General features: G+C 49.3%; 3 protein-coding genes and 1 pseudogene across 3 annotated transcripts; 2 read left to right on the forward strand and 2 right to left on the reverse strand.

Moving 5' to 3' along the window:
* Positions 1-27: 27 nt before the first annotated feature.
* On the reverse strand, positions 28-6049 carry LOC133167239 (leucine-rich repeat-containing protein 24-like; annotated as a pseudogene).
* Positions 6050-7003: 954 nt separating this feature from the next.
* LOC133167240 (trafficking protein particle complex subunit 8-like) lies at positions 7004-12144 on the forward strand. The gene is made up of 14 exons (XM_061297866.1): positions 7004-7228; positions 7352-7426; positions 7515-7620; positions 7696-7853; positions 7931-8361; positions 9488-9641; positions 9719-9815; positions 10014-10082; positions 10155-10213; positions 10409-10597; positions 10692-10793; positions 10956-11095; positions 11168-11257; positions 11410-12144. Exons 1-14 carry the CDS (start codon positions 7004-7006, stop codon positions 11669-11671), a joined length of 2157 nt encoding a protein of 718 aa, XP_061153850.1. The 3' UTR covers positions 11672-12144.
* A 498-nt stretch (positions 12145-12642) lies between these two features.
* LOC133167126 (spindle assembly abnormal protein 6 homolog) lies at positions 12643-20316 on the forward strand. Its single transcript, XM_061297690.1, has 16 exons — positions 12643-12762; positions 13092-13152; positions 14517-14596; positions 14679-14783; positions 14901-15069; positions 15414-15491; positions 15852-15959; positions 16026-16217; positions 18550-18744; positions 18821-18910; positions 19143-19322; positions 19495-19576; positions 19651-19766; positions 19847-19908; positions 19981-20084; positions 20183-20316. The coding sequence occupies exons 1-16, from the start codon at positions 12701-12703 to the stop codon at positions 20224-20226; spliced, it is 1728 nt and encodes a 575-aa protein (XP_061153674.1). The 5' UTR covers positions 12643-12700; the 3' UTR covers positions 20227-20316.
* Positions 20317-20381: 65 nt separating this feature from the next.
* LOC133167241 (leucine-rich repeat-containing protein 24-like) lies at positions 20382-25979 on the reverse strand. The gene is made up of 4 exons (XM_061297867.1): positions 25970-25979; positions 23389-23957; positions 21646-21648; positions 20382-20982 (listed from the first exon to the last, which is right to left on the reverse strand). Exons 1-4 carry the CDS (start codon positions 25977-25979, stop codon positions 20617-20619), a joined length of 948 nt encoding a protein of 315 aa, XP_061153851.1. The 3' UTR covers positions 20382-20616.
* Between the last annotated feature and the right edge of the window lie 661 nt (positions 25980-26640).

The following is a 26640-nucleotide window of genomic DNA, read 5'->3' on the forward strand; positions in this document are numbered from 1 at the left end:
GTTCTCGATATTGTCCTCCACGTGGTGCTTTTTACTTTAACAGTGAGGACAAAATTGCACTTGCAAACAACAACATTCAGCCGTTGTCATCACCAAACGATGTCAGGTGACCCTCCATCTTTCGCTGCTATTTTCAAAGGACAAGCCCGGTTTGTCTGCAAAATTCTATTTTCTCTTGCTCACTTTCCAAAGAAGACAAGTACGAAGGAGAAGCACATGCGCCAGTACACGAAAGTCCAGAAAGCTGCTCAGTGTTTGTCCAAGGAGTTTTGATAAAAGCACAGCCATCGGGTCACAGTGTCGGCCTGTATTCAGCAGTGGATCTCGTAGGCCGTCAGAGAGTCCACAAACAAGCCGGCGTGGTTGACAAAGACCCCCTCGCCCTCTGGCGTCATGACCGGCTCCGCCTCGCCACCCTCGCCAGCAATTCTTAGCGCGGTCTGAATGTCGCTGTCCGCTTCAGCGGGGGGGAGCGAGGGGCTGGGAGGTGGGCCGGTTGCCAAGGAGCCAGAGGGGCCGCCGGCGTCAGGGGGGGCAGCGGGCAGGGCCGGTGGCAACACGGGTTTGGCACGGTTCAGGACGAACATCTCGTGGCCACGCTCGTCCCGGAACTCTTCCAGCTGGGCGAACGTGGTCGGCCCGTCCGAGTAGTCGTTCAGGTAAAGGATGCTCTCCTCCTGACGCACAACAACAATTTGAACTTAAACCGCGCATTCTTGCAGTCTCTTTGAAGACAAACCAAACAGCATTAGTCCTGCTAAAGGGAGAATTTCTAGGGGAAAAATGTTTACATTAAAAAACAATTGGGTGGAGAGGGGAAGAAAAAAAAGGTCTCACTATCACATCCTAAAAGTAAAAGTACAGTAATCCCTCGCTACATCGCGGTTCGTTTATTGCGGTTTCACTAACTCGTGGATTTTTTTTCCAAATTATTAATTTTTTTTAAAGTCAAAATAAAACTTCTAAATTGAGAAATTATGGCACAAACTTTTTATAAAAAAATGGTTATAATAAGAGTTGTAAAAACATATTTACAGTGTTGTACCTTGTTATAGAAAAATTGTTATAGTAATAAGAGTTCTAAAAACATATTTACAGTACGGTTTTTTTCCATGTATAATGCGCAAAATTTAACTAATTTATTGTCCTAAAATCTGGGGTGCGCATTATACATGAGTACAAAAAAAAAAAAAAATTCTTCTTTTTTTTTTTTTTTTAAATCCGGATATGATACGGAGGCCGCCATTACAGATGCGCTTTCTTCTCTGCTGTTCACTTCAAACACGCTCCATACGAACACAATGCTCTCGTATGAGACGCTTGCTCGATCACCTGCTCGTTTGCTGTCACAATGTACCCTACACAAATCCGAAACATTTCTTCGCTATCGAGTTTGCTAGCACATGCGCAGTGATACTGACCAGCAGAATAACATCCGGTTGTTCCCAAAGATGATATTTTTTCTGAAATAATTTTACGTTTACGGATTTAAGTAGGAGTCAAAATTTGGGTGCGTATTATACATGGGTACAGGCTTTTTTCCAGCATCAACATGCCATTTTTAGGGTGCGTATTATACATGGGGGCGCGTTATACATGAAAAAAAACGGTATGTACACTTGTACCTTGTTGTAAAAAAAATTATAATGATAAAAGTTGTTCTAAAAACATATTTACAGTATGTGTTAAGAATTCTCCATGTTATTTATGTTATTCAGCCGTGCTTTGATTTGAGGTAGGGTGATTTATTTTGAAGGCCGTTTTCAGGCAATACCACTTCCTGTTTTAAATTCGTGTACATACCGTAATTTCGGATTATAAATCGTGTTTTTTTTCCATAGTTTGGGTGGGGGGGCCACTTACACTCAGGAGCGACTTGTATGTTTTATTTTCACAAATTTTAACTTCATCATTAACACATCACTTACAAATATAGTTGACCACTTCACATGTTATTTTTAGTATAGTTGATCACTTCACATGCTTTCTTAACATGTTACACGCACACACGTATATTATTTTCAATATTTATACAGAATTTTCTGTATGTTATTTATACTATTAATGTATTATTTACATGTTTGAAACAATTAATGTTCTAATAATAATAATAATATATGCACTTAAATGGTTTCATATACATTTATTGACACACAAAAAATGTACAGATAAAAAAAAAAGTACAGATGAGAGGGTGACCATACTTCGCGGATTTCATTTATCGCGGGTGGTTTTTTGAACCAATTATCCGCGATAAACGAGGGATTACTCTATTTCCTGATCCAAAAATTCAAACTTCTTGGACACGTCCTAAAGCGATGCCTCTTCGGCAAGAAAAAAGGGCAATTTGTCCTAAGCCTGTTGCAAGCCTGCGGGTGCGCGCTTACCTTGTTCGCAGCGTGCTGGTCCTTGTGTTCTCGCAGTCGTCGGCTGTAGATCATGGCGACCAGCAGCAGCGCGGTGAGCACCAGCAGCGAGATGCCGGCGGCGATGGCCATCTGCGTGGCAGCGGCCAGTGCGCCAAAGGCCATGCTGCCCAGAGCGTAGAGAGGCTCCTGGCTCACCTCACCGCCGCCACTCCGCAGGCGCGGCCACACCGGCGTGTCGAGGGGCGCCGCCTGCGCCCAGCCGGCCCAGATAGACGAGGACGAACAGTTGATGGCAAGCTGGAAGGTGACCCGCACTGTGCCGCCCGCGTTCCAGGCCTCGCACTCGTACACGCCGGCATGTGCCACCGTCACGTTGCTGAGGAAGAGCATCCCACTGCCCGTGTCGGGGTCAAAGTGCAAGGCGCTCTCGTCGCTCTTCTGCACGTGTGCCCGGCCGCCCTCCGATGGCTCCGTCCCGCTGCCCACTCCTCGGGCCCCGCCGCCCAGGTCGTGCACCAGCCCTCGGGGCACCGGTGGTGACGCCTTGTCCGAAGATGCCTTCCTCCATGTCACCTGCAGGGGGCACGCTGGGGTAAGTCAACTCAAAGAAGTGGCCCGTTTCAAACTGGAAGTTAGAGCATTCAACATTGGTTTTCTTAAATACGAGTGACTTTGTTGTATACTTATTGCCCCCCCGGCTGGGCGCCTGCACATTGGGGTTCACCCCGGTGAACGAGAGGGTAGCCTCCCTCCACCTTCGGGTGGGGGGACGGGTCCTGACTGTTGTTTGTGTCTATGCACCAAACGGCAGCTCAGAGTACCCACCCTTCTTGGAGCAGTGCAACGTCAACACTGTTTACAGTGGAGATGGCGTGCTGCTGACCTCGACTCGGGACGATGTGTGTCGGTGGGGATAATACTTCGAACACCTCCTCAATTCCACCTACACGCCTTCCATTGTGGAAGCAAGGCCTGGGGACTCTGAGGCGGACTCTCCAATCTCTGGGGTCGAAGTCACTGAGGTAGTTAAAAAACTCCTCGGTGGCAAGGCCCCGGGGGTGGATGAGATCCGCCCGGATTTCTTAAGGGTTCTGGATGTTGTGGGGCTGTCATGGCTGACACGTCTCTACAACATCGCGTGGACATCGGGGACAGTGCCTCTGGATTGGCAGACTGGGGTGGTGGTTCCCCTCTTTAAGAAGGGGGACCGGAGGGTGTGTTCCAATTACAGGGGAATTACACTCCTCAGCCTCCCTGGTAAGGTCTATTCAGGGGTGCTGGAGAGGAGGGTCCGTCGGGAGGTCGAACCTCGGATTCAGGAGGAACAGTGTGGCTTTCGTCCTGGCCGTGGAACAGTGGACCAGCTCTTCAACCCCAGCAGGATCCTCGAGGGTGCATGGGAGTTCGCCCAACCAATCCACATGTGTTTTGTGGACTTGGAGAAGGCGTTTGACCGTGTCCCTCGGGAGGTTCTGTGGGGGGGTGCTTCGGGAGTACGGGGTACCAAGCCAACTGATAAGGGCGGTTCGGTCCCTGTATCACCAATGCCAGAGTTTGGTCCGCATTTCCGGCAGTAAGTCGGATTCGTTCCCAGTGAGGGTTGGACTCCGCCAAGGCTGCCCTTTGTCACCGATTCTGTTCATGATTTTTATGGACAGAATTTCTAGGCGCAGCCGAGGCGTTGAGGGTGTCCGGTTTGGGGACCTCAGCATCGCGTCTCTGCTTTTTGCAGACGACGTGGTGCTGTTGGCTTCTTCAGGCCGTGATCTCCAGCTCTCACTGGAGCGGTTCGCAGCCGAGTGTGAAGCGGTCGGGATGAGGGTCAGCACCTCCAAATCCGAGTCCATGGTCCTCGATCGGAAAAGGGTGGAATGCCCTCTCCGGATCGGGGATGAGATCCTGCCCCAAGTTTAAGTATCTTGTTCACGAGTGAGGGGAAGATGGAGCGCGAGATTGACAGGCGGATCGGTGCAGCGTCGGCAGTAATGCGGACTCTGTACCGGTCCGTCGTGGTAAAGAGAGAGCTGAGCCAAAAGGCAAAGCTCTCGATTTACGCTCCTACCCTCACCTATGGTCACGAGCTATGGGTCGTGACGGAAAGAACGAGATCCCGGCTACAAGCGGCCGAAATGAGTTTTCTCCGCAGGATGTCCGGGCTCTCCATTAGAGATAGGGTGAGAAGTTCGGTCATCCGGGAGAGACTCGGAGTAGAGTCACTACTCCTCCACGTTGAGAGGAGACAGATGAGGTGGCCCGGGCATCTCATCAGGATGCCTCCTGGACGGGCATGTCCCACCGGTAGGAGACCCTGGGGACGACCCAGGACGCGCTGGAGAGACTATGTCTCTCAGCTGGCCTGGGAACGCCTTGGGATCCCCCGGGATGAGCTAGATGAAGTGGCTGGGGAGAGGGAAGTCTGGGAGTCCCTCCTGAAGCTGCTGCCCCCGCGACCCGACCCCGGATAAGCGGAAGAAGATGGATGGATGGATGGACTTTGTTCCTATCAACAAAAAGAAAATGGTTTTTACCCCCATACCAAACTTTGAAAATATGAAAATATTTTTAAAATTCCATCATCTGAGTGTTATTTGTTTGTAAAACGACACCCTCCCAACCATTAAAAAGGTGTTGTTATTAAAAACTTAGGTTCCTTTTTGCGCCACGTGGCGGGCTGACCTGCGGGCGCGGGTATCTGGAGGCGTGGCAGGAGACGCGCAGACTGTCGCCCAGGCGCACGGCCATACGTCGGGGCTCCAGCTGCACCAGGGGCGGGATGCAAACCAGGCTGTTGGGCGGCACCTCCAACAAGCCCAGGCGCGAGAGTCGTGGCGGCTCACGGCAGCGCAGGCGCCGGCGCTCAGACGAGCTAAGCAGCCGCCGGCCCTCGTCATCCATCCAGCTCCGAAGCCAGTGTAGGGCGCAGTCGCAGCGCCATGGGTTCTCTGCAGGCATCCAAAAAAACATTGGTCGGTCAGGCGACATGCGTCTTCTTTGCTCCTTGCTGGCGGTATTGCGGCGGCTCACCGGTGACGCGCAGCACCTGTAGGCTGAGCAGTGGCCGCAGTGCAGCGGCCGCCAAGGTGTGCAGGCGATTCCCGGTCAGGTCCAGCAGCGCCAGCGAGGCCAGACCGGCCAGCGCCTGGTCACCCACCGCCTCCACGCCGTTGTGCTGCAGGTGCAGCTCCTGCAGCCGCTGAGGGCGCCGTGCCGCAAAACAACACGAGTTTTTATTTTCATTTTGGGTGGTTAAAGTAACAACCACTCCCCCCATCCTCCAAGTGCATTTCAATGGGCGGCTTTTGCTACGTCACCTGCAGGCCACGAAATGTCCAGCAGGCGCGCAATGTGGTTGGCGGCCAGGTAGAGGATGCGCAGGTGGCGCAGTCCCCGGAAGGTGTCAGCTGTCACGGACCGGATCCTGTTCCCATCAAGCGCCAGCTCCAGCAGCTGCGCCTGCGACTGGAATGAGCCCGGCTCCACCGCAGAGATACTGTTGTTCTGCGAGATGAGCGCAAGGGGGCGCCGTCTAGCCTCCGCATCTCGTTTGCATAACGGGCGTGTGTGCATACCTGCAGGTAGAGGTAGCGCAGGTGTGCCAGCGGGCTCAGGTCCTGCCGGCGGATCTGACCGATGGCATTATCTTGCAGGAACAGCGTCTGTGAGGAAAGTGTGAACAACATCAAATAGTGGACACTGGCTCTGGTGCACGGCGGGGTGAGTGTACTACACTTCTGTACTAAACGGGCCAACGAACGGCATCAACGCGGCAGTTTTCTAGCGCAGGGGTTTTCAACTGGTTTTGTTCGAGGGACCACCATTATAACCAAGAAGCAACTCGGGGACCACTCCTTTGACGGAATATTATTTTATTTTGCAACGGAGGCTAGACCTATACTGGCTATTTATTTGTATCTGTATGTCTACTTTGGTCATTTCAGCTACATTTGACATAATTTGGATGGGTAAATGATTCACAAAATTAGCTGGAAAATAAATCAAGTCTGAATCATAAATTCATTTTATTTTTTTTAAATGTTACAATTTTTTTCCATTTCCGATTTTGCAGTCCACCTGCAATACCACCTGAGGCCACGAGAGGCCTGCGGACCACCGGTTGACAATTGTTGAGGTGATATTTCCCTCGCTACGTCGTGGTTCAATCATCGCAGCTTCAGTACATCGCGAAATTTCCCCCCCCCCCCCCCCCCAAAAAAAATCACAAACTCAAAATAAACCTAAATTGAGGAATTATGGCACGAAAGTTGTCCACACGCCAGCAGAAGGCAGGAAGTGTCCACACAATTGCAGTGCGACCAGTGCAGTGCGACCACAAAAAAGTTGTTGTAATAATAAGAGTTCTAAAATCATATTTACAGTATTGTACCTAGTTATAAAAAAATGTTATAATAATAAGAATTCTAAAAACATATTTACGGTATGTACACTTGTACCTTGTTATAGAAAAGTTGTTATAATAATAAGAGTTCTAAAAACATTTTACAGTATGTATACTTGAGCTACATATACATATGCAAGATGGCGGCGCGTGCACACGCAGCGGCCTCTCTCTGTCTCGCCCGAACGGTGTTTTGTCATTTAATGTGTTTGTCCGACTTCATTACTGCACAGCTGACATGCGGCCACCCGACAAATACTTGCCGCTTGTTGACCCGCTTCCGGCGTGGTGCTTTGCAGAGCCGGTGGTGGTGGAGGTGGTGTTCAGAAACCCTCTGAAAGTTCCGCTGGCGCTATCTCGCCTCTCGCTGGTCTGGAAGTTTACGCGCGACACCCACGCTGCTGCCGCCGCGGAGGACGCCGGAGAAGAACTCGTCAGCAACCAGGACACGTTGGAGCAAGAGGTCAGCGTCCTCCGGCGATGCCTTTTCCCAGGACAAAATGCTTATCCATTTGCTCGCTTGTATGCGTGTTTTTTGTTTGTTGTCTCTGCGTTTGATGAACTCTGTCCCGCTTTCCCTTTCCAGTCAAGGCAGACAGATGATGTGGTCACTACCGAGACCATCCTGGACTTCCACTTGGCCCCCGAGGAAACCAAAATGGTGAGTTATAACGATCTGTGGCTGTCTTGAAGATGCTCATCTTTGTTAGCGTCTGGTGTATAACAGCCTTTGCGACTCGTAAACGCAGGCTCGACTCAGGGTGCTGCCGCACCGGACGGGCTGCCTGAGTATCACGGGCGTGGTCTATGACCTGGCTGCTGCATCCCCGGCGGAGACGCCGGACGACGATGACGGTAACAAGAAGGCGCCTTACCAAACCTTTGCTGTCCGTCAGTCACGTGAGATCCCACACGCCGCTCCTCTCACAGGGCTGCAGAAGGCAGAGACAATAATCGTCAGCGGCAAGCAGGACCTGAAGATCAGAGGCCCGCGACTCAATCACACCAAAGAGGACAAAATGTTTGTGCGCTACGGACCCGACCGGCGCTTGGAGCCCATCGTTACGCCACCGATGCCCCTCATGGAGGTAATTTGTTTGCGTGAATAAACAAACCAAACAGCTCGTCCGCCATGGGGATGTGTCTTCCCTTTTGTGTGCGTTAGGTGTTCTTCCTGCAGTTCCCGACAGCGCTGCTGTGCGGCGAGATCCGCAAGGCGTACGTGGAGTTCTGCAACGTGAGCGGCGTGTCCCTATGCGGCCTACGCGTGGCGTCCACTCACCCCGAATTCTTCACATTCGGGAATCCGTCGGCCGGCACGCCGCTGACGCCGCTTAGCCCCGCCTCTGCCGAGAACTTCTCGGCCTACAAAACCCTGGCGGCGGCACCCGGGTCCGGCGCGGCCTGTGAGACGCTGGTGTCTGCCGACGACTTTGGGCCCACGTCTGACGTGGTGGACGTCCCTGTCGGCGGCACGCTGGAGCCAGGACATTCCGTGCAGCTCCCGCTCTGGCTGCGAGGACCTGACCAGGAAGGAGTCCATGAGATCAACTTCCTCTTTTACTATGAAAGCCCAGACAAACGAAGCAAGATCAGGTAGATGTCGCACATACTCGGGACATTGCCTGATGATCGACATTCATCGGCTCACTTTCTGTCTCTGCGGTCAATCCTCTCTCCCTGACCGCACTCCCAAGTATTCAATTCTAGGGGTGTAACGATTCATCGATACACATCGATTAATCGATATAGTGCTCTACGATTTATTGGCATCGATGCTAAACGTAAACATCGATTTATATCGCCGTGTTTGACCTCGGACATTAGACGCGACTTTATTTTGAAATCCACTTCATTGTTGCTTGCTTCCTCTTTCCGGGAGCAGTGCCGCGGCGGCGTGTTGTGTTGTGAGCAGAGCAGGCACGTGAAAGGGGAGTCGACAACTAGTACGCGGCTCCTGGGCTGGTGCTATGGCTAGTGTCCAAAAAGACGAGGAAATTTGCTCCCCTTTAGGCTTCAAGTCATTCGTTTGGAAGCACTTTGGATTCCAAAGAAAAGATGCCTCAACGGACAAGACACGTGCAGTTTGTAAATCCTGCCATGCGGTGATCAAATATTCAGGGAGCACAAATCTCGCCGCACATTTAAAGAAAAAACACGACATCAAAGTTCCGTGTTAAAATAAGCACTTTGTATAATACAATACTCTTGTAATTTCCTAAATAAAGAGTTTGCAGTACCTTGTTGATTTTGCGTATGAATTGTTATAAATCAGGATATTGTTCTATATTTTTTATTTAAAAAAAATATATATCGATCGTAGAGCACTATATCGTGATATATCGTGAATGAATCGCAGCAGGCTTTAAGATATCGGCAAATATCGTATCGTAGTTCTTTGTATCGATATGATATCGTATCGTGACAAAACCCGCGATTTACACCCCTATTCAATTCACATTGCAGCTTGAAAGACCCTGGTGTTCCCCATAACTCTATACTTGGTACTGTTCTCTTCTTAACTCGTTCACTGTGATGGATGTTATGTTGTCAACCGATTTTTTACCAAGTAAGATTTTAACATGAGCGTGGGTCTTTGCTCAGCCCAAGTCTGTGAAATTCAGGTGATAAGACCCCCGCAATGACCAACACAAGCGAGTAAATGGCACTGCTGCAAAAGTGTCAATGTGATGACAATGATGAGCTCACTCTTCCTCCTCAGCCACCGGGTGGTTCGTCACTCGGTGTTTATTTGCGCCAGTCGCTCTCTCAGCGTTCAAGCGTCGGCCCACGCCAGCGCCATACCTCCTCAGCAAGGACAGGACCAGGATGGCGGCAGCACGCTGGTCTTCATCGATGTTGAAAACATCAACACGGCAAGCACCCCGGCATCAGCCTCGGGTCGCGCTATGATGCCACCGCTCACCTTGATAATTTGCCTTTGGCCTCGCAGAGCGACGCTGGCGTGCGCGAGTTCCACATCGTCCAAGTTTCCAGTGGCAGTCAACACTGGAGCCTCAGCAAGTGCATCAACCCGGCCAAGGATAAAGGTACAAAATGACAGCGCCCGCAGGTTACACAACGCTGATCGGCTAACAGTTCGCGGCGCGTTTCTTCGCTTTGGAACACCGACAAGGTGGTTGAACACGTGGTAACGTTTAAGCACATTTGTTCTTTTCTGGCCATGTTGAACGATTTGGAAGGTTTCATCCGGTATTGACTGGTTTTTTTTTTTTTTTTCCCTCCAGACTGCAAAGTAAGCAGCAAAGAGCGAGCCAAGCTTTGTTTCAGAGCGGCACCGTGCAAAGCTCGCCGAGGTGCGTCGCTGCCATGTACATGCTCAACCGCACACTTCAATCATTGATTGTTCCTCGTGTTTGTGTTTGAAGCTTCCTTGGACCGCGCCGAGATGTTCACCTTTGCCGATGTCAATCTGAGTGACGAGCGGGTACGCCAAGCGGCCGTCTTTTGTGCACGTAGACCCACACGACTCGGTTTAGGGCTGTGGCGGGGTTCATTCTGCCCCCGTCCGCAATCCTGGCAAATTGTCTGATATTTGACAAAATGTGCGATTATAACGGGCGTACCATCGAATAGAGTTGAAGGACACTTGACGTCATCACTGTTGTCAATATGGGTGCAGATCGTAAGTTCGGCCACGCCCTGCGGCGACTTCTTCTTCCGCTGCCGCCGGACGTCCAAGGCTTGCCGTGCCGACACCTGCTCCTCGGGGTCAAGGACGCCCTCCGGCGGCAGAAGCCTGGGCGAGGACTTGGTCCGCGTGGTCAACGAGTGCGACCGGCTGGACCTCAACATTATTGTCATCTGGAAGGTCAGGTTTGCATGCGTGTGTGCGTGTTTGTTCAGAAAGGTGTGTTACAGAAGGCGCGTACTTGGAATTTGAAGTGCAATTTTCATGTGTGCAGGCTTACGTGGTGGAGGACAGCAAGCAGCTGATCCTGGAAGGTCAACTCCACGTGGCGCTGCAGGCGGTGGGCGAAGAGGCCACTTCCCTCGCTCCCAAGCAGGTGACCACATCTTTGGATGCCTCGTTTTGTGTTTAGCGTATCACCATGTGACGGCGGGTTGACCCGATCCGGCTTCTCTTGAGCTGGGCCACATCTCTCATAGTGTCTGTGCGTTCTTGTTGCTATGTCACACACGCTCACGAGGTGTTGTCTCGTTATCAGGACACTCAGGAGATGGTTCTGCTCAAGTTCAAGTCGGATCCGCCACCTCCCACCGTGCCGCCATCCACGCAACTCTCACGACTCATCAAGAGCAACCTGCGCTACTCGGAGACATACACGCATGACTTTGCACACGACAGGTGGCGCGCACACGTGGGCACATGCAAACGAGGTGGCCAAATGCACTTGTAAATATTGTTTATTGTGTGCAGTGTTTGTGTGGTTCCCGTTTGTTTGGTTTTGTCCAACTGCTGCCGGACTGATGTGGATATCACAGTAGACCTCAGGCACAAAACCACCAGGTGAGTGTGTGGCTTTTTCAAGTTTGGCCCTTGCCTGCTCACTCACACATACAAACGCATTCACTTATGGACACACAGACATGCAAAAATTCATACGCAAGTACACAAAAACACACGCTAGGACTTTCTCCCCCCCCCCACATCTTGTGTAGTTCTGAGTGGAGCGAGTGCGCGTGTAGCTTCACCTGGGTTGGCCAGACCCGCTACCGGCTGGCGCTTTGTCCCCGGCAGACGCGTCACCTGGAGTTGCAAGCCTGCTTCCTCATGCCCGGCGTCTACAACATCAACACGCACGCAGTCTGCGCCGCGCCGTGCCTCGATGGCCATCACCGTGACGACGCCAACGCCCAAACGGAGGTTGCGCAGCACGGCGCCGGACCAGCGCTTATTGTCATCACCGACAGCAGCCAATGACATTGCCGCAACACGCACCGCAAGGGCCAACGTGAAGAAGAACCCAAAAGGGAGGCTAGTGTCCTGGATTTTCATCAGGAGCTTTCATGCGACCACTAACTGCAGTGTGCGTGCGTGCCACCAGATGACAGCATTAGTTGTTCCTTTGGGTCTCATCAAGGTCAGCTTCAATTGACATTTGGGAAGTTGCAAGGTAAAAGAAAAAAAAAAAAAGCAATGTGGTTCACTTTTGACCAAGAAACTGAAAAAGTGCAGCATGTCTTAAATGTTTGACGAGCCCTCCCCATGAATGCTGCGGGATGCCGCGATCATGTAATCGGTGCCGGTGTCCGAGCGCGGCAAACTCAGATTAGAAAGCGAACAATCTTGAGTTTTGTTTTTAAATCTGACAATGGCGCCACCTTTTGTGTTTATGGTGTATTATATTTATAACACTTATCATGTACATAGAAAATAAACCAACTAATTCTCCATTGACAGTGTCAACATTTGGGTTTAATTTTTGGTTTGCTTACTTGGTTTTGCCTTCTAGTTATAGTTGAGCTCACCCGGTTGTATACAGTCACCACATGTCGAATTTGACTACAGCCTAAATGTTAATTAGTTATATAAATATAATCAACATGCTTTAGTAAGAGAATGACCTCCATTGCTCGTATGAGGTGAATTTCCCTTCTAGGGATTAAATTTAGTGGATTGTGGCAGAAGCAAGAAGCACGTGTTTAACTGCCAACAAATGAACGAAAGCAATATTACACGACAAAGAACGCACGTATAAAGCTTCCCTTAACTGCCTGCCTGCTCGCAGTATAATGTTTAAAATATTACGACTAATGCCATTCTTCCAAGACTTTAATACATGTACAGTATTAACTTTAGCTCAGCAACAGCAAACTGATAGAAAATCAAGTTTGCGGCACCACCAGTTCTCCCAAAAGAGGGCGGTAACGCGTAATTTGCCGACAGTCCGTCGGCGGAGAAGATAAGCTTACCAAAGAAGAAGAAATACAATCGCAACGGCGGGCCAACATGGAGGCAATTTTTAGCGACGTTGTCAAAGTCATAATTAGATGTCGACACTGTGATGAAAGGTATTTTGGTATTTTGTTTTTGTTTTGTCATTTGACAAGTTAGCCGCGTACGCGTCCTGCTTGAGCGCCCAACTCTCACGCACGAGTTGCGCTACCTGCGTGTACTGTCATTGCACTGTCAAGTTCCGATGACTTGTTTTGTGTGTATGTTCTTTGATCTTTCTTTGTAATTCATTGTATCTGTCTCGTATTGGCTTTTGTTTTGCCGCAGCCAGGTTGGCCTTCATCCGAAGCTTTTTGACTTTACCTGGATAAATTACTGATTTCGGAGGGGAAAAAAATAGAATGGTTTCATCTGTATGATAAGGTATGTTTTCCTGTTAATACAGAAAAGCACGCATCCGCGTCACCATTGAGCGTCAGTCGAGCACAAGTGCCGTTTGCAAACGAGTGAGTATGGCATTTATTTCGAATAAGAAAGTCCTTGAGCACTCCTTGCTTTGAATTATTGCATATTTCAAGAGCAGTCAGTCCTCTAGCGAAACGCCAACATAAAATTGATTGATTGATTGATTGATTGAATATTTATTGATCCCCAGGGGTGGGGAAATTCAGGCCCCAGCAGTATTCATACCACAGAGTGGGTATACAAAAGACGCACAAATGGCATGAGCGCAACTCAACAGGCTCTCATAAGGCTGCCACACAACGGCGCCACAAAGAAAGCCAGAAAGTGCTCAAGATAAAAGCCATCAAAGCAAAACAAAGATAAAAGACAAAGGAAAAAAAGTAACTGTGGCCAACCAGCACCCCTCAATACAAGAGAACACCCCAAAACACATTAATAGCCTCCACGGGGTCCATAGACAGGTGTAGGGGCAGTCCAGTTCAACGGCGCCCAATGGACCGTGGTCGTGAATCGGTGAAAAACATCACAAAGCAGGCAAACGTGTGAGCAGCGTCCTGGGCACCCAGTCGGGTGCACGTGCAGATGGTCACCACGGGGCTAGCATGGCGAAAGTCGTTGGTTCCGACGAGCACGAGGGAGCGGACTCCCCACAGGGGTTGCGGCTGCAAGGCCAAGGCGAGGGACCCGGTCATCACTGCCCGGATAAGCAGGAAGCCGCCGTAGAGTTACGCCGGTCTCGACCGATGATCCCGGTCCCAGGAAGAAAAAAAAATAATACAAAATATCCGATCCGAAGAGATACCGAGGTGCGGTAGAAGGCACCAGCATCGCCGAATGGACAAAAAGACAGAAAGAAAAAGGAGAAAAGAAAGAAATAAAGAGGAAAAGAGAGAACACTGCTGGGAGGCAGCCACTTACGGCGCCATACCAAAAGAAAAAGAAAAAAAAAAAAAACTTAACAACTTAACTTAACAAAACAATAACTTGAGTGACTGACCAGGACGTGAAACAAGAAGACAGCAGGACATGACGACAGCAAGACCGTACGACAACAGGAACCAAAAAGACATTAAGACAACAATGATCCGACGGGGTGTGAGGGGGAGACAGGACTTACATACATATGTGGCAAACCTCGGGATCATTTACAACATTTAGGACTCTTACCAGCTGGCCTACTGTTACTTTTTGCCTTTGTTTCTTGTCTTAGTTGCTTTGGATTGCTGACTTGTAACTTTGGCTCTTGTTGGTTTTCTTTGTGGCAGCCTTTTCTAGAAGCCTATTGAGTTACGCTCATATATGTCTTTTCTTTACCCACTCTGTGGTATGAATGCTGGTGGAAACCCTTTAATGGGAGATTTAAGTGAAGCGACCTGAAATCCATTGTCTCTCTTCTGCTCATCAGGATCTTTTGGTAAGATTGACCAATGACGAGGATCCGCATTTTTTCTTCAGCCTCACAATCTCTGAGGAAGATTTCCAAAGGTTTGCCTAAGAAGTAGCCACAATTCCATTTCCTGCATCAATGTGCTTTTTTTTTCAAGTGCTCTTTTATTTTTCTGTTTAGTTTGAAAGTCCAGCAGGAGTTATTGATTGAATTTGCGTCATTCCCTGAGATGCTGGTGCAGCTTCTTCGTCAATGTCAGTCAGAGCAGAATTGCAGCCATCCCAGGTACTCCGCTGCCCCCCCACCTACCCCCCCTCGACATCAAGATGTTTTCGCTATGGGAGCCGCTTGTTTTTTAAAAAAAATAAATTTAATTAATTTGATTTTTTTGATGGTGTGCAGGTTCCAGCTGCTGTTCTCCTGCGACTCGCCGTCACTGGATGGCCCCGGCCAGCTGAGCGTGATGGAGACCAACTCCTTTAAGCACAGCAACCAGCTTTCTCTGCGGCTGACGCAGGGCTCTGACAAGCACGTCAAAGACTACTTGGCTGCCTGTCTGGCCTCTGTCAAGGTGACACGCCAAGGGCAGGACGATTCTGGGGCCCATGCACATTTTGAAATCGGACAGATGGGCCCACTCAATACCCGATGAACTGGTCTATGTGAAAATGTGAATTTGGATAATGAAGTCTTTTGTTTGAGTTAGTTCGATTGAATCTAGTTGGAAGTAAATAGCTCGTTATTTATGATTTAAAATAAGTACATGAACAATTCTTTGATTACCAAATTATTTTAGGAGTTAACTTAATCAAAGACTACTGCTTTACGTTCTAACTTATTTTCCGTCTTATTCTTTCAATGGGGATGACCAAAATGGCTCTTGACAACTGTCAACGTCGTCTTATTGCGTTTCAGGCTGAGAAGGAAGCACTGGAGCTAAAATTGAAAAAGACAGAAGATGATCTGACGAGGCGGCTCAACAACGCCGAGCAGGTTCTGTTTCTTGTTGCCATTTTTTGTTGCTAAATCTAAAAACAGAACAAGCTGCAGCTACAATAATTAATTGACAAGGCATTTTTTATCAAATGAATTGACAGCTGCTTTGTTCTGTGATTCATTATTTCGATACGCAAACTTGAAATTGTCCAAATGTGCAATTTCGGCCTCGCACCAGTACTCCGTAATAACGGACCGATTATCATTTTAGTGAAATGCTGAAGTGCATTTCACTAAAATGATAATCGCACCTCAGACAGGCAAACTCTGAGGTGCAGAGTTCCGATAATCGGTCCATCTAAAACTAAACCTTTTAAAATGAGATTGAATTAGGTTCGGCGTCACGTATCTCGCCAGACGCTGTCGGAGGTGGAGCGCATGCGTCTGGAATGGACTCTTGAGAAGAACTCGCTTTGCAGCCGCCACGCTGACGAGTTGCGCCGTGAGCAGGAGAAGGCGGCCGACGTAAGCCCGACTCCCCAACCCCCTCCGGCCAACCCTGTGGCGCCGAGTGATGATGATATGTCACAGTTGCAGGAGCGCCAGCAGCAGCAGACGCAAAAGCACTGTCAGGATCTGGAGCGCGCTCACCAGCGCGACAGCCAGCAGATGCAAAGCCGCCTGGTGCAGCTGGAGACCTCCTGTGGGGAGCTGAGTGACAGGGACTACCAAAACCAGGCCGCCCTCAGGGACCTCAAGGCCAAACTGGTGGCCGCCGAGAAGGTACGTCTGCCATTTTTGTCATATTCACAGCGCCAGATAGAGAGCCCATGAAAACAATAGTTAGGTGTAAAATTCCACTGCCTATACAATGACTCAGCAAAGTGAACTCAAGAGTACGAGCTTCACACTCTTGAAGCCAAGGCCCATAGTTCCAACCATGGCACCAGTCCATAAAGTCAGTTGTGATAAAGTTCTTTATTTTCTGTAATGCAATTAAAAAATAAAAATGTCATACATTCTGCATTCATTACAAATCAACTGAAATATTGCAAGCCTTTTATAATTTTAATATTGCTGATTATGGCCTACAGCAGGGGTGGCCAACCCACGGCTCGCGAGCCGCATGCGGTTTCATGCGGCTCCTTTACGTTCGCTTCGGGGGAGGGGGGTTGTTAATGAGACGTCAAACGCTGCGTGTTCGCTTCGGGGGGGGGGGGGGGTTGGTTGGTTGGTTTAGTAATGGGATGTCAAACGCTGCGTGTTCGCTTCGAGGGGGGGGGGGGCTCTTTGCGGTACACAGTAAAAAAAATGTGGCTCTTAGTCTCTGACTGGTTGGCCACCCCTGGCCTACAGTTTAAGAAACTCAAAAATCCTATCTAAAAAAAATTGAATATTTCCTCAGACCAAGTAAAAAAAAAAGATTTATCACAGCAAAACAAAATCAAACATTTGAAAATGTCCATTAATGCACTCAGTACTTGGTTGGGAATCCTTTTGCACGGATTACTGCATCAATGCGGCGTGGCATGGAGGGACTTAACAAGCTACATAACTCTACATGTGGAACAGAAAAGACCAAAGGCAATGGCATCAGGCAGACTACACAGTTCTTTGCTCTAAATTAGGGGTGTCCAAACTAACGGTCCAGTTTTTATTGGCCCGCAGCAAATTCTGAAAACATAATTGAATATGGCCCGCACAAGAAGCTTGAGCTTAGCTTCTCAGTTTCCACACTAGATGGAGCCCGCCACACAAAGCGTTTAACGTCCCATTAACACCCCCCCGGAAGAGAAGCGAACACGCAGGGTTTGACATCCGATTAGCCCCCCCACCCCCCCCACCCCCCCGATTCGGGAGAGAAGCGAACGCGCAGCCTTTGACGTCCCATTAGCAACCCGAAGAGAAGCGAACGCGCAGGGTTTGACGTCCGCTTAGCAACCCGGGGAAGAGAAGCGAACGTTCGCTCCATGTTTGCGTTTGTTTAGAAAACTCTCGTGGCATGCGGCACACGTGCTGCTGACGTATGACGTAGCCCGCGTCCTAATAGATTAAGGAAAGTATCGGCTCACAGATCGGCTGCATTTTCCGATACCCGATCCATCTATTTTGTTGATATCGGGGCCGATATCCGATCCAGATATCGGATCGGTACATCTCTACTCTGGACTCAATGAAAAACTGTGGACCAACACCAGCAGCTGACATGGCTCCCCAAGCCATCACTGACTGTGGGAACTTCACACTGGATTTCAAGCAACTGGGATTTTGCTCCTCTCCAGCCTTGCGCCAGACTCTGGCGCCTTGACTTCCAAATGAAATACAAAACTTGCTTTCGTCTGAAAAGAGGACTTTGGACCACTCTGCAACTGTCTAGTGCTTCTTTTCCAGAGCTCAAGTCAAACGCTTCAGAAGTGGCTTGACCATGGGAATACGGCTATTGTAGCCCATTTCCCGGACACGTCTGTGAACAGTGGCTTTTGATACCTGGACTCCAGCTTCAGTCCACAGTCTATGAAGCTCCTTCAAATTCTGGAAGCGACTTTTCTTCACAATGCTGTTAAGGCTGTGGTCATCTCTCTTGGTTGTGCAGCGTTTCCTGCCACATTTCCCCCTTCCAACAGACTTTTTGTGGATGTGCTTTGAAACTGCACTCTGTGAACAGCTTGCTCTTTGAGAAATTTCTTATTGTGTCTTACCCTCCTGATGGAGGGTGTCCATGATGGTCCTCTGGACCGCATTCAAATCAGCAGTCTTCCCCATACTTGTGATTTAGTTTACTGAACCAAGCTGAATGTTTTTCAAGGCTCAGGAAACCCTTGCAGGTGTTTCAAGTTAGACAATTCAAGTGATTAGTTGAATACCCTACTAGTATACCTTTTCATGATATTCTAATATTTTGAGATATTTGAGTTTTCTTAAGCTGTGCGCCATAATCAGCAATATTAAAATAATAAAAGGCTTGCAATATGTCAGTTGATTTGTAATGAATCCAGAATGTATGACATTTTTGTTTTTTTTAATTGTATTACAGAAAATAAAGAACTTTATCACAATATTCAAATTTTCTGAGACAGTCCTGTATGGCTCGATGGCTTGTGTTGCGTGCGCGCAGGAGTGCCAGCGCTTCCAGCAGCAGGTGGCGTCGATGCGGCGCCAGAGGGACTCGGCCGAGACAGCGCTTCACGCCAACGAGCGACTGGGCCAACAGCTGCAGACGCGTGTGGGGACGCTGGAGCAGGAAGCCAAAGACCGCGAGCAAAACGCGAGTCGCACTCGGGAGGCACTGAAGGCGGCACAACAGGAGAAGGTCGGCGCCGGCTGGCCCAGTCAGGAGGGGGCTGTCGCGCCACACCACAACACGCCACCTCCTCTTTGTTGTGTAGGAAACCCTCGAGGAGGACGCCCGCAGCAAAGAAGCTAAACTACGAAAGCTCGACGCCCAGGTGGAGATTTTGTCCGCAGACTTGAAGAAGGTTTGTCGTCTCGCTCGTCGTCTAACAGTATCGAAATGTGCGTGGTGGCCGCGGTCGCGCAAAGCTTTTTAGCAGATTGCCCGCCTGCTGCTTATTGGACACCATTTGGTGTCTCGCAAGAGAATCAATTGCGGCGGCGCCGCCAATTATTTTGGCGAGGACTGGGAATGGATGGGGCCTGCATTTAAGCTGCCAAGAGACTCAGTATTGTGACATCTGGCGCTGTTGTTAGGCCAACGAGATTATCAAGAAATTCTGGTGCGAGCTGCAAGTTCAGCAGAGCAAGAACAAGGACAAGAACGTGGCACTGGTGGAGCAGGAGAAAGTGCTGCGCGACACCTCCACCCAGCTGGAGCGAGCACAGGGGGAAGTGCGCGATGCTCACCAGCAGCTGCAGCACAAGGACCAGCAGGTGAATCGAGCCCGTGCTTGCGTGTCTTGCGTGTGGCTCACTTTGCATTTCGCTCGCTTTTTGCACGTGCCTGCAGTACCAGTCTGTTGGCTTTCTATGTATGTGTTTTGTGAATCTGCATGTCTGCATGTGCTTTTTGTTGACTTACCTGTGCGCGCACGCGCTTTGTCAGGTTGCGAGTCTGAAGGAACAGCTGGAGTCCAGCATGAAGAAGCTGGCCGAGTCGAAGGAGCTGCTGCAGAGCAATGAGAATGGTGAGCGCAAGCGTCCGCCTCGTCTCGGGCACGCGGCGTTTTCATGTGGCATCTTTTGTCTGTGTTGTTGTCAGTGATCGGCTGGATAAACAGGCAACTGAACGAGAAGCGGCTGAGCGAGAAGCGGCTGAGCGAGATGCTTGCGGAGCCGCCACGGAGCACGCCGCCGACCGCCGCCATGACGTCAGCGGTAAGAGAGCGCCGTCATCTTTGTGGATGGGATGCACGTGTTTGCTCGCCATCTTCCGTCTTTTTCTTTGTCCCCTGCAGGCTCACTTTTATCCTCACGTGAGCAAAAGTCCCGCAATGCCCGATGTTGTCTACAAGCCAGCGTGAGTCGCTTGAGACGGCTTCCTCTCCAGAAGAGGAAACGTGAGAGTGAAATGTGAATTTCTCTATAACAGAGCGAGCCCGAGCGTTGGCGGTCTGGATGCCAAATACTTCAAGAGGAGAGATGACGGCGGCGGCGGCTCCGTTCGCGAGTCTCCCGACGCGCTCATCGCCAGAGGTGATGTCGCACACTCGTGATAGCACAAAACGGCACGGCCACGTCACACCTTGAACCTTGGGCACGCTCACCAGCCGATTCTTGTCTTTCCTTCTCAGAGTTTCCGCGCAGCAAAACACCTTCAGCCTACTTTCCCAACTAAGCACACACACTGCGCTCCACCTATGTTTATGAAGTTGCACCCTTGTTACAGAGCTCTGATTTCTCAAATAAATCAACCTTGGGTTCTCGATATTGTCCTCCACGTGGTGCTTTTTACTTTAACAGTGAGGACAAAATTGCACTTGCAAACAACATACAGCCGTTGTCATCACCAAACGATGTCAGGTGACCCTCCATCTTTCGCTGCTATTTTCAAAGGACAAGCCCGGTTTGTCTGCAAAATTCTATTTTCTCTTGCTCACTTTCCAAAGAAGACGAGTACGAAGGAGAAGCACATGCGCCAGTACACGAAAGTCCAGAAAGCTGCTCAGTGTTTGTCCAAGGAGTTTTGATAAAAGCACAGCCATCGGGTCACAGTGTCGGCCTGTATTCAGCAGTTGATCTCGTAGGCCGTCAGGGAGTCCACAAACAAGCCGGCGTGGTTGACAAAGACCCCCTCGCCCTCTGGCGTCATGACCGGCTCCGCCTCGCCACCCTCGCCAGCAATTCTTCGCGCGGTCTGAATGTCGCTGTCCGCCTCAGCGGTGGGGAGCGAGGGGCTGGGAGGTGGGCCGGTTGCCAAGGAGCCAGAGGGGCCGCCGGCGTCAGGGGGGGCAGCGGGCAGGGCCGGTGGCAACACGGGTTTGGCACGGTTCAGGATGAACATCTCGTGGCCACGCTCGTCCCGGAACTCTTCCAGCTGGGCGAACGTGGTCGGCCCGTCCGAGTAGTCGTTCAGGTAAAGGATGCTTTCCTCCTGACGCACAACAACAATTTGAACTTCAACCGCGCATTCTTGCAGTCTCTTTGAAGACAAACCAAACAGCATTAGTCCTGCTAAAGTGAGAATTTCTAGGGGAAAAATGTTTACATTAAAAAACAATTGGGTGGAGAGGGGAAGAAAAAAAAAAGGTCTCACTATCACATCCTAAAAGTAAAAGTACAGTAATCCCTCGCTACATCGCGGTTCGTTTATTGCGGTTTCACTACATCGTGGATTTCTTTTTCCCAATTATTATTTTTTTTTAAAGTCAAAATAAAACTTCTAAATTGAGAAATTATGGCACAAACTTTTTATTAAAAAATGGTTATAATAAGAGTTGTAAAAACATATTTACAGTGTTGTACCTTGTTATAGAAAAATTGTTATAGTAATAAGAGTTCTAAAAACATATTTACAGTACGTTTTTTTTCCATGTATAATGCGCAAAATTTAACTAATTTATTGTCCTATAATCTGGGGTGCGCATTATACATGAGTACAAAAAAACATTAAAATTCTTCTCTTCTTTTTTTTTTTTTTTTAAATCCGGATATGATACGGAGGCCGCCATTACAGATGCGCTTTCTTCTCTGCTGTTCACTTCAAACACGCTCCATACGAACACAATGCTCTCGTATCAGACGCTTGCTCGATCACCTGCTCGTTTGCTGTCACAATGTACCCTACACAAATCCGAAACATTTCTTCGCTATCGAGTTTGCTAGCACATGCGCAGTGATACTGACCGGCAGAATAACATCCGGTTGTTCCCAAAGAGGATATTTTTTCTGAAATAATTTTACGTTTACGGATTTAAGTAGGAGTCAAAATTTGGGTGCGTATTATACATGGGTACAGGCTTTTTTCCAGCATCAACATGCCATTTTTAGTATCATACATGGGGGCGCATTATACATGGAAAATCCCGGTAAATAACTCTCTCTGGGTTCTTCATAGAAAAAAAAGCCATTAGCCAAAAAACGGTATGTACACTTGTACCCTGTTGTAAAAAAAATTATAATGATGAAAGTTGTTCTAGAATTCTCCATGTTATTTATGTTATTCAGCCGTGCTTTGATTTGAGGTAGGGTGATTTATTTTGAAGGCCGTTTTCAGGCAATACCACTTCCTGTTTTAAATTCGTGTACATACCGTAATTTCGGATTATAAATCGTGTTTTTTTTCCATAGTTTGGGTGGGGGGGCCACTTACACTCAGGAGCGACTTGTATGTTTTATTTTCACAAATTTTAACTTCATCATTAACACATCACTTACAAATATAGTTGACCACTTCACATGTTATTTTTAGTATAGTTGATCACTTCACATGCTTTGATATCTTTATCTTGAACATATTCAAAACATGAAAAATAGAGAGAAAAAAATCTAATAAGGTAATTAACACTTTAAAGCGCCATGTCCTCTGGACATGTCCTCTGTCACCAGGATGACATAAAGGAGGAGAAATTTGATCAATGGATTTAATGATTTGGAGTGACACAAATGGTTTGATAATATTGTTGTTTATGTAATGTTTTTTTTTAAATAACTGAATGTTACGTCAGGCCCGTTCTCAGCTCCTCGTTTGTGTTTGTCACGTTAGCATACCGTATCGTTTAGCCTATTGTTGCTCGTTCATGTCTGTTCTTGGTGCTGGATTTTGTCGAGTAAATTGCCCCCCAAAATGCAATTTATACTCCGGAGCGACTTATATGTTTTTTTTCACATTTTTGGGCATTTTATGGCTGATGCGACTTATACTCCGGAGCGACTTATAGTCCGGAAATTACGGTATGTCGGTTACAGTGGTACAGGAGTCATTGACGATGTAAGTGGGTCTCCTAACATGAGAAATTAACGATCACGTGTCAAACCTTTAGAACAATGTATAATTGCGCCAAATGTTCGTTTACATTACTTTAGAGGTCCGTTTTCGCGTGTTAGCAAGATCGCGAATTAGCATCTTTCCGCTAACTCATTAGCCTTCCCAGTACTTCTTAACATGTTACACGCACACACGTATATTATTTTCAATATTTATACAGAATTTTCTGTATGTTATTTATACTATTAATGTATTATTTACATGTTTGAAACAATTAATGTTCTAATAATAATAATAATATATGCACTTAAATGGTTTCATATACATTTATTGACACACAAAAAATGTACAGATAAAAAAAAAAAAGTACAGATGAGAGGGTGACCGTACTTCGCGGATTTCATTTATCGCGGGTGGTTTTTTGAACCAATTATCCGCGATAAACGAGGGATTACTGTATTTCCTGATCCAAAAATTCAAACTTCTTGGACACGTCCAAAAGCGATGCCTCTTCGGCAAGAAAAAAGGGCAACTTGTTCTAAGCCTGATGCAAGCCTGCGGGTGCGCGCTTACCTTGTTCGCAGCGTGCTGGTCCTTGTGTTCTCGCAGTCGTCGGCTGTAGATCATGGCGACCAGCAGCAGCGCGGTGAGCACCAGCAGCGAGATGCCGGCGGCGATGGCCATCTGCGTGGCAGCGGCCAGTGCGCCAAAGGCCATGCTGCCCAGAGCGTAGAGTGGCTCCTGGCTCACCTCACCGCCGCCACTCCGCAGGCGCGGCCACACCGGCGTGTCGAGGGGCGCCGCCTGTGCCCAGCCGGCCCAGATAGACGAGGACGAAGAGTTGATGGCAAGCTGGAAGGTGACCCGCACTGTGCCGCCCGCGTTCCAGGCCTCGCACTCGTACACGCCGGCATGTGCCACCGTCACGTTGCTGAGGAAGAGCATCCCACTGCCCGTGTCGGGATCAAAGTGCGAGGCGCTCTCGTCGCTCTTCTGCACGTGAGCCCGGCCGCCCTCCGACGGCTCCGTCCCGCTGCCCGCTCCTCGGGCCCCGCCGCCCAGGTCGTGCACCAGCCCTCGGGGCACCGGTGGTGACGCCTTGTCCGAAGATGCCTTCCTCCATGTCACCTGCAGGGGGCACGCTGGGGTAAGTCAACTCAAAGAAGTGGCCCGTTTCGAACTGGAAGTTAGAGCATTCAACATTGTTTTTTATAAATACGAGTGACTTTGTTGTATACTTATTGCCCCCCCCACCCCCCGGCTGGGCGCCTGCACATTGGGATTCAACGAGAGGGTAGCCTCCCTCCGCCTTCAGGTGGGGGGACGGGTCCTGACTGTTGTTTGTGTCTATGCACCAAACGGCAGCTCAGAGTACCCACCCTTCTTGGAGTCCCTGGAGGAAGTGCTGGAGAGCGCTCCTTCTGGGGACTCCATCGTTCTACTGGGTGACTTCAATGCCCACGTGGGCAATGACAGTGAGACCTGGAAGGGCGTGATTGGGAGGAACTGCCCCACGATCTGAACCCGAGCGGTGTTCTATTATTGGACTTCTGTGCTCGACACGGATTTTCTATAATGAACACCATGTTCAAACATAAGGGTGTTCATGTGTGCACTTGGCACCAGGACACCCTAGGCCGCAGTTCGATGATCGACTTTGTAGTCGTGTCATCGGATTTGCGGTCGCATGTTTTGGACACGCGGGCGAAGAGAGGGGCGGAGCTGTCAACTGATCACCACCTGGTGGTGGGTTGGCTCCGATGGTGGGGGAAGATGCCGGTCCGACCTGGCAGACCCAAACGCTCTGTGAGGGTCTGCTGGGAACATCTGGCGGGATCCCCTGTTAGGAAGAACTTCAACTCCCACCTCCGGCAGAGCTTCTCCCATGTCCCGGGGGAGGCGGGGGACATTGAGTCCGAGTGGACCTTGTTCCGCGCCTCCATTGTTGAGGCGGCCGACCGGAGCTGTGGCCGTAAGGTCATTGGTGCCTGTCGTGGCGGCAATCCCCAAACCCGCTGGTGGACACCGCCGGTAAGGGATGCCGTCAAGCTGAAGAAGGAGTCCTATCGGGCCGTTTTGGCCTGCGGGACTCCGGAGGCAGCTGACAGGTACCGGATGGCCAAGCGGAACGCGGCTTCAGCGGTTGCTGAGGCAAAAACCCGGGCGTGGGAGGAGTGGCGAGGGCATGGAGAATGACTTCGGCTCGAGCTCGAGAATTCTGGTCCACCATCCGGCGTCTCAGGAGGGGAAGCAGTGCACGTCACAGGGGTAGCAGTGCAGACACTGTTACAGTGGAGATGGCGTGCTGACCTCGACTCGGCGTGTGTCGGTGGGGAGAATACTTAGAACACCTCCTCAATTCCACCTACACGCCTTCCATTGTGGAAGCAGGGCCTGGGGACTCTGAGGCGGACTCTCCAATCTCTGGGGTCGAAGTCACTGAGGTAGTTAAAAAACTCCTCGGTGGCAAGGCCCCGGGGGTGGATGAGATCCGCCCGGATTTCTTAAGGGTTCTGGATGTTGTGGGGCTGTCATGGCTGACACGTCTCTACAACATCGCGTGGACATCGGGGACAGTGCCTCTGGATTGGCAGACTGGGGTGGTGGTTCCCCTCTTTAAGAAGGGGGACCGAAGGGTGTGTTCCAATTACAGGGGAATTACACTCCTCAGCCTCCCTGGTAAGGTCTATTCAGGGGTGCTGGAGAGGAGGGTCCGTCGGAAGGTCGAACCTCGGATTCAGGAGGAACAGTGTGGCTTTCGTCCTGGCCCTCAGCAGGATCCTCGAGGGTGCATGGGAGTTCGCCCTACCAATCCACGTGTTTTGTGGACTTGGAGAGGTTCTGTGGGGGGGTGCTTCGGGAGTACGGGGTACCGAGCCAACTGATAAGGGCGGTTCGGTCCCTGTATCACCGATGCCAGAGTTTGGTCCGCATTTCCGGCAGTAAGTCGGATTTGTTCCCAGTGAGGGTTGGACTCCGCCAAGGCTGCCCTTTGTCACAGATTCTGTTCATAATTTTTATGGACAGAATTTCTAGGCGCAGCCGAGGCGTTGAGGGTGTCCGGTTTGGGGACCTCAGCATCGAGAGTAAAGAGAGAGCTGAGCCAAAGGGCAAAGCTCTCAATTTACCGGTCGATTTACGCTCCTACCCTCACCTATGGTCATGAGCTATGGGTCGAAGATGGAGATGAAGAAGATGGATGGATGGATGGATGGATGGATGGATGGATGGATGGATGGATGGATGGATGGATGGATGGATGGATGGATGGATGGACTTTGTTCCTATCAACAAAAAGAAAATCGTTTTTACCCCCATACCAAACTTTGAAAATATGAAAATATTTTTAAAATTCCATCATCTCAGTGTTATTTGTGTAGCCCGGTGAAATAGTAGATTACCAGACTAATAGTTTATTTAACTATTTCTGTTACAGTAATTGTCATAATATTCATTATTATGATAGTATATAAATCCTATTTTTTATTTAAATATAGGTCACCCAAACTTAAACTGTAAACTGTCTGTTTAAGCAGTTAGGTTGTGTTTGTGTTCATACCATTTCATTGGTCAATTAAACAAATTGGCATTACATAGTCAAATGTGATTGGCTGTTGTAGGGTAGAGGTTTTTTTTCCCCCCGGGAAGGAGATGTGGAAAAAGAAAAAAAAAAGAGTTAAAAAAGACGGAGCTGAACAGATGTATGCGGGATCCTTGCGAAGGAATGGACAGTGTTGTTGGTAAATAATTTGCTAAGAATACAGGGGTATGTTTTAAGATACGTACAGACTCTCGTAGTTTTTGCCGAGTCGGGAAAGTTTTTTG

This window comes from Syngnathus typhle, linkage group LG14, assembly GCF_033458585.1.
Source record: "Syngnathus typhle isolate RoL2023-S1 ecotype Sweden linkage group LG14, RoL_Styp_1.0, whole genome shotgun sequence".
Classification (NCBI taxonomy): Eukaryota; Metazoa; Chordata; class Actinopteri; order Syngnathiformes; family Syngnathidae; genus Syngnathus; species Syngnathus typhle.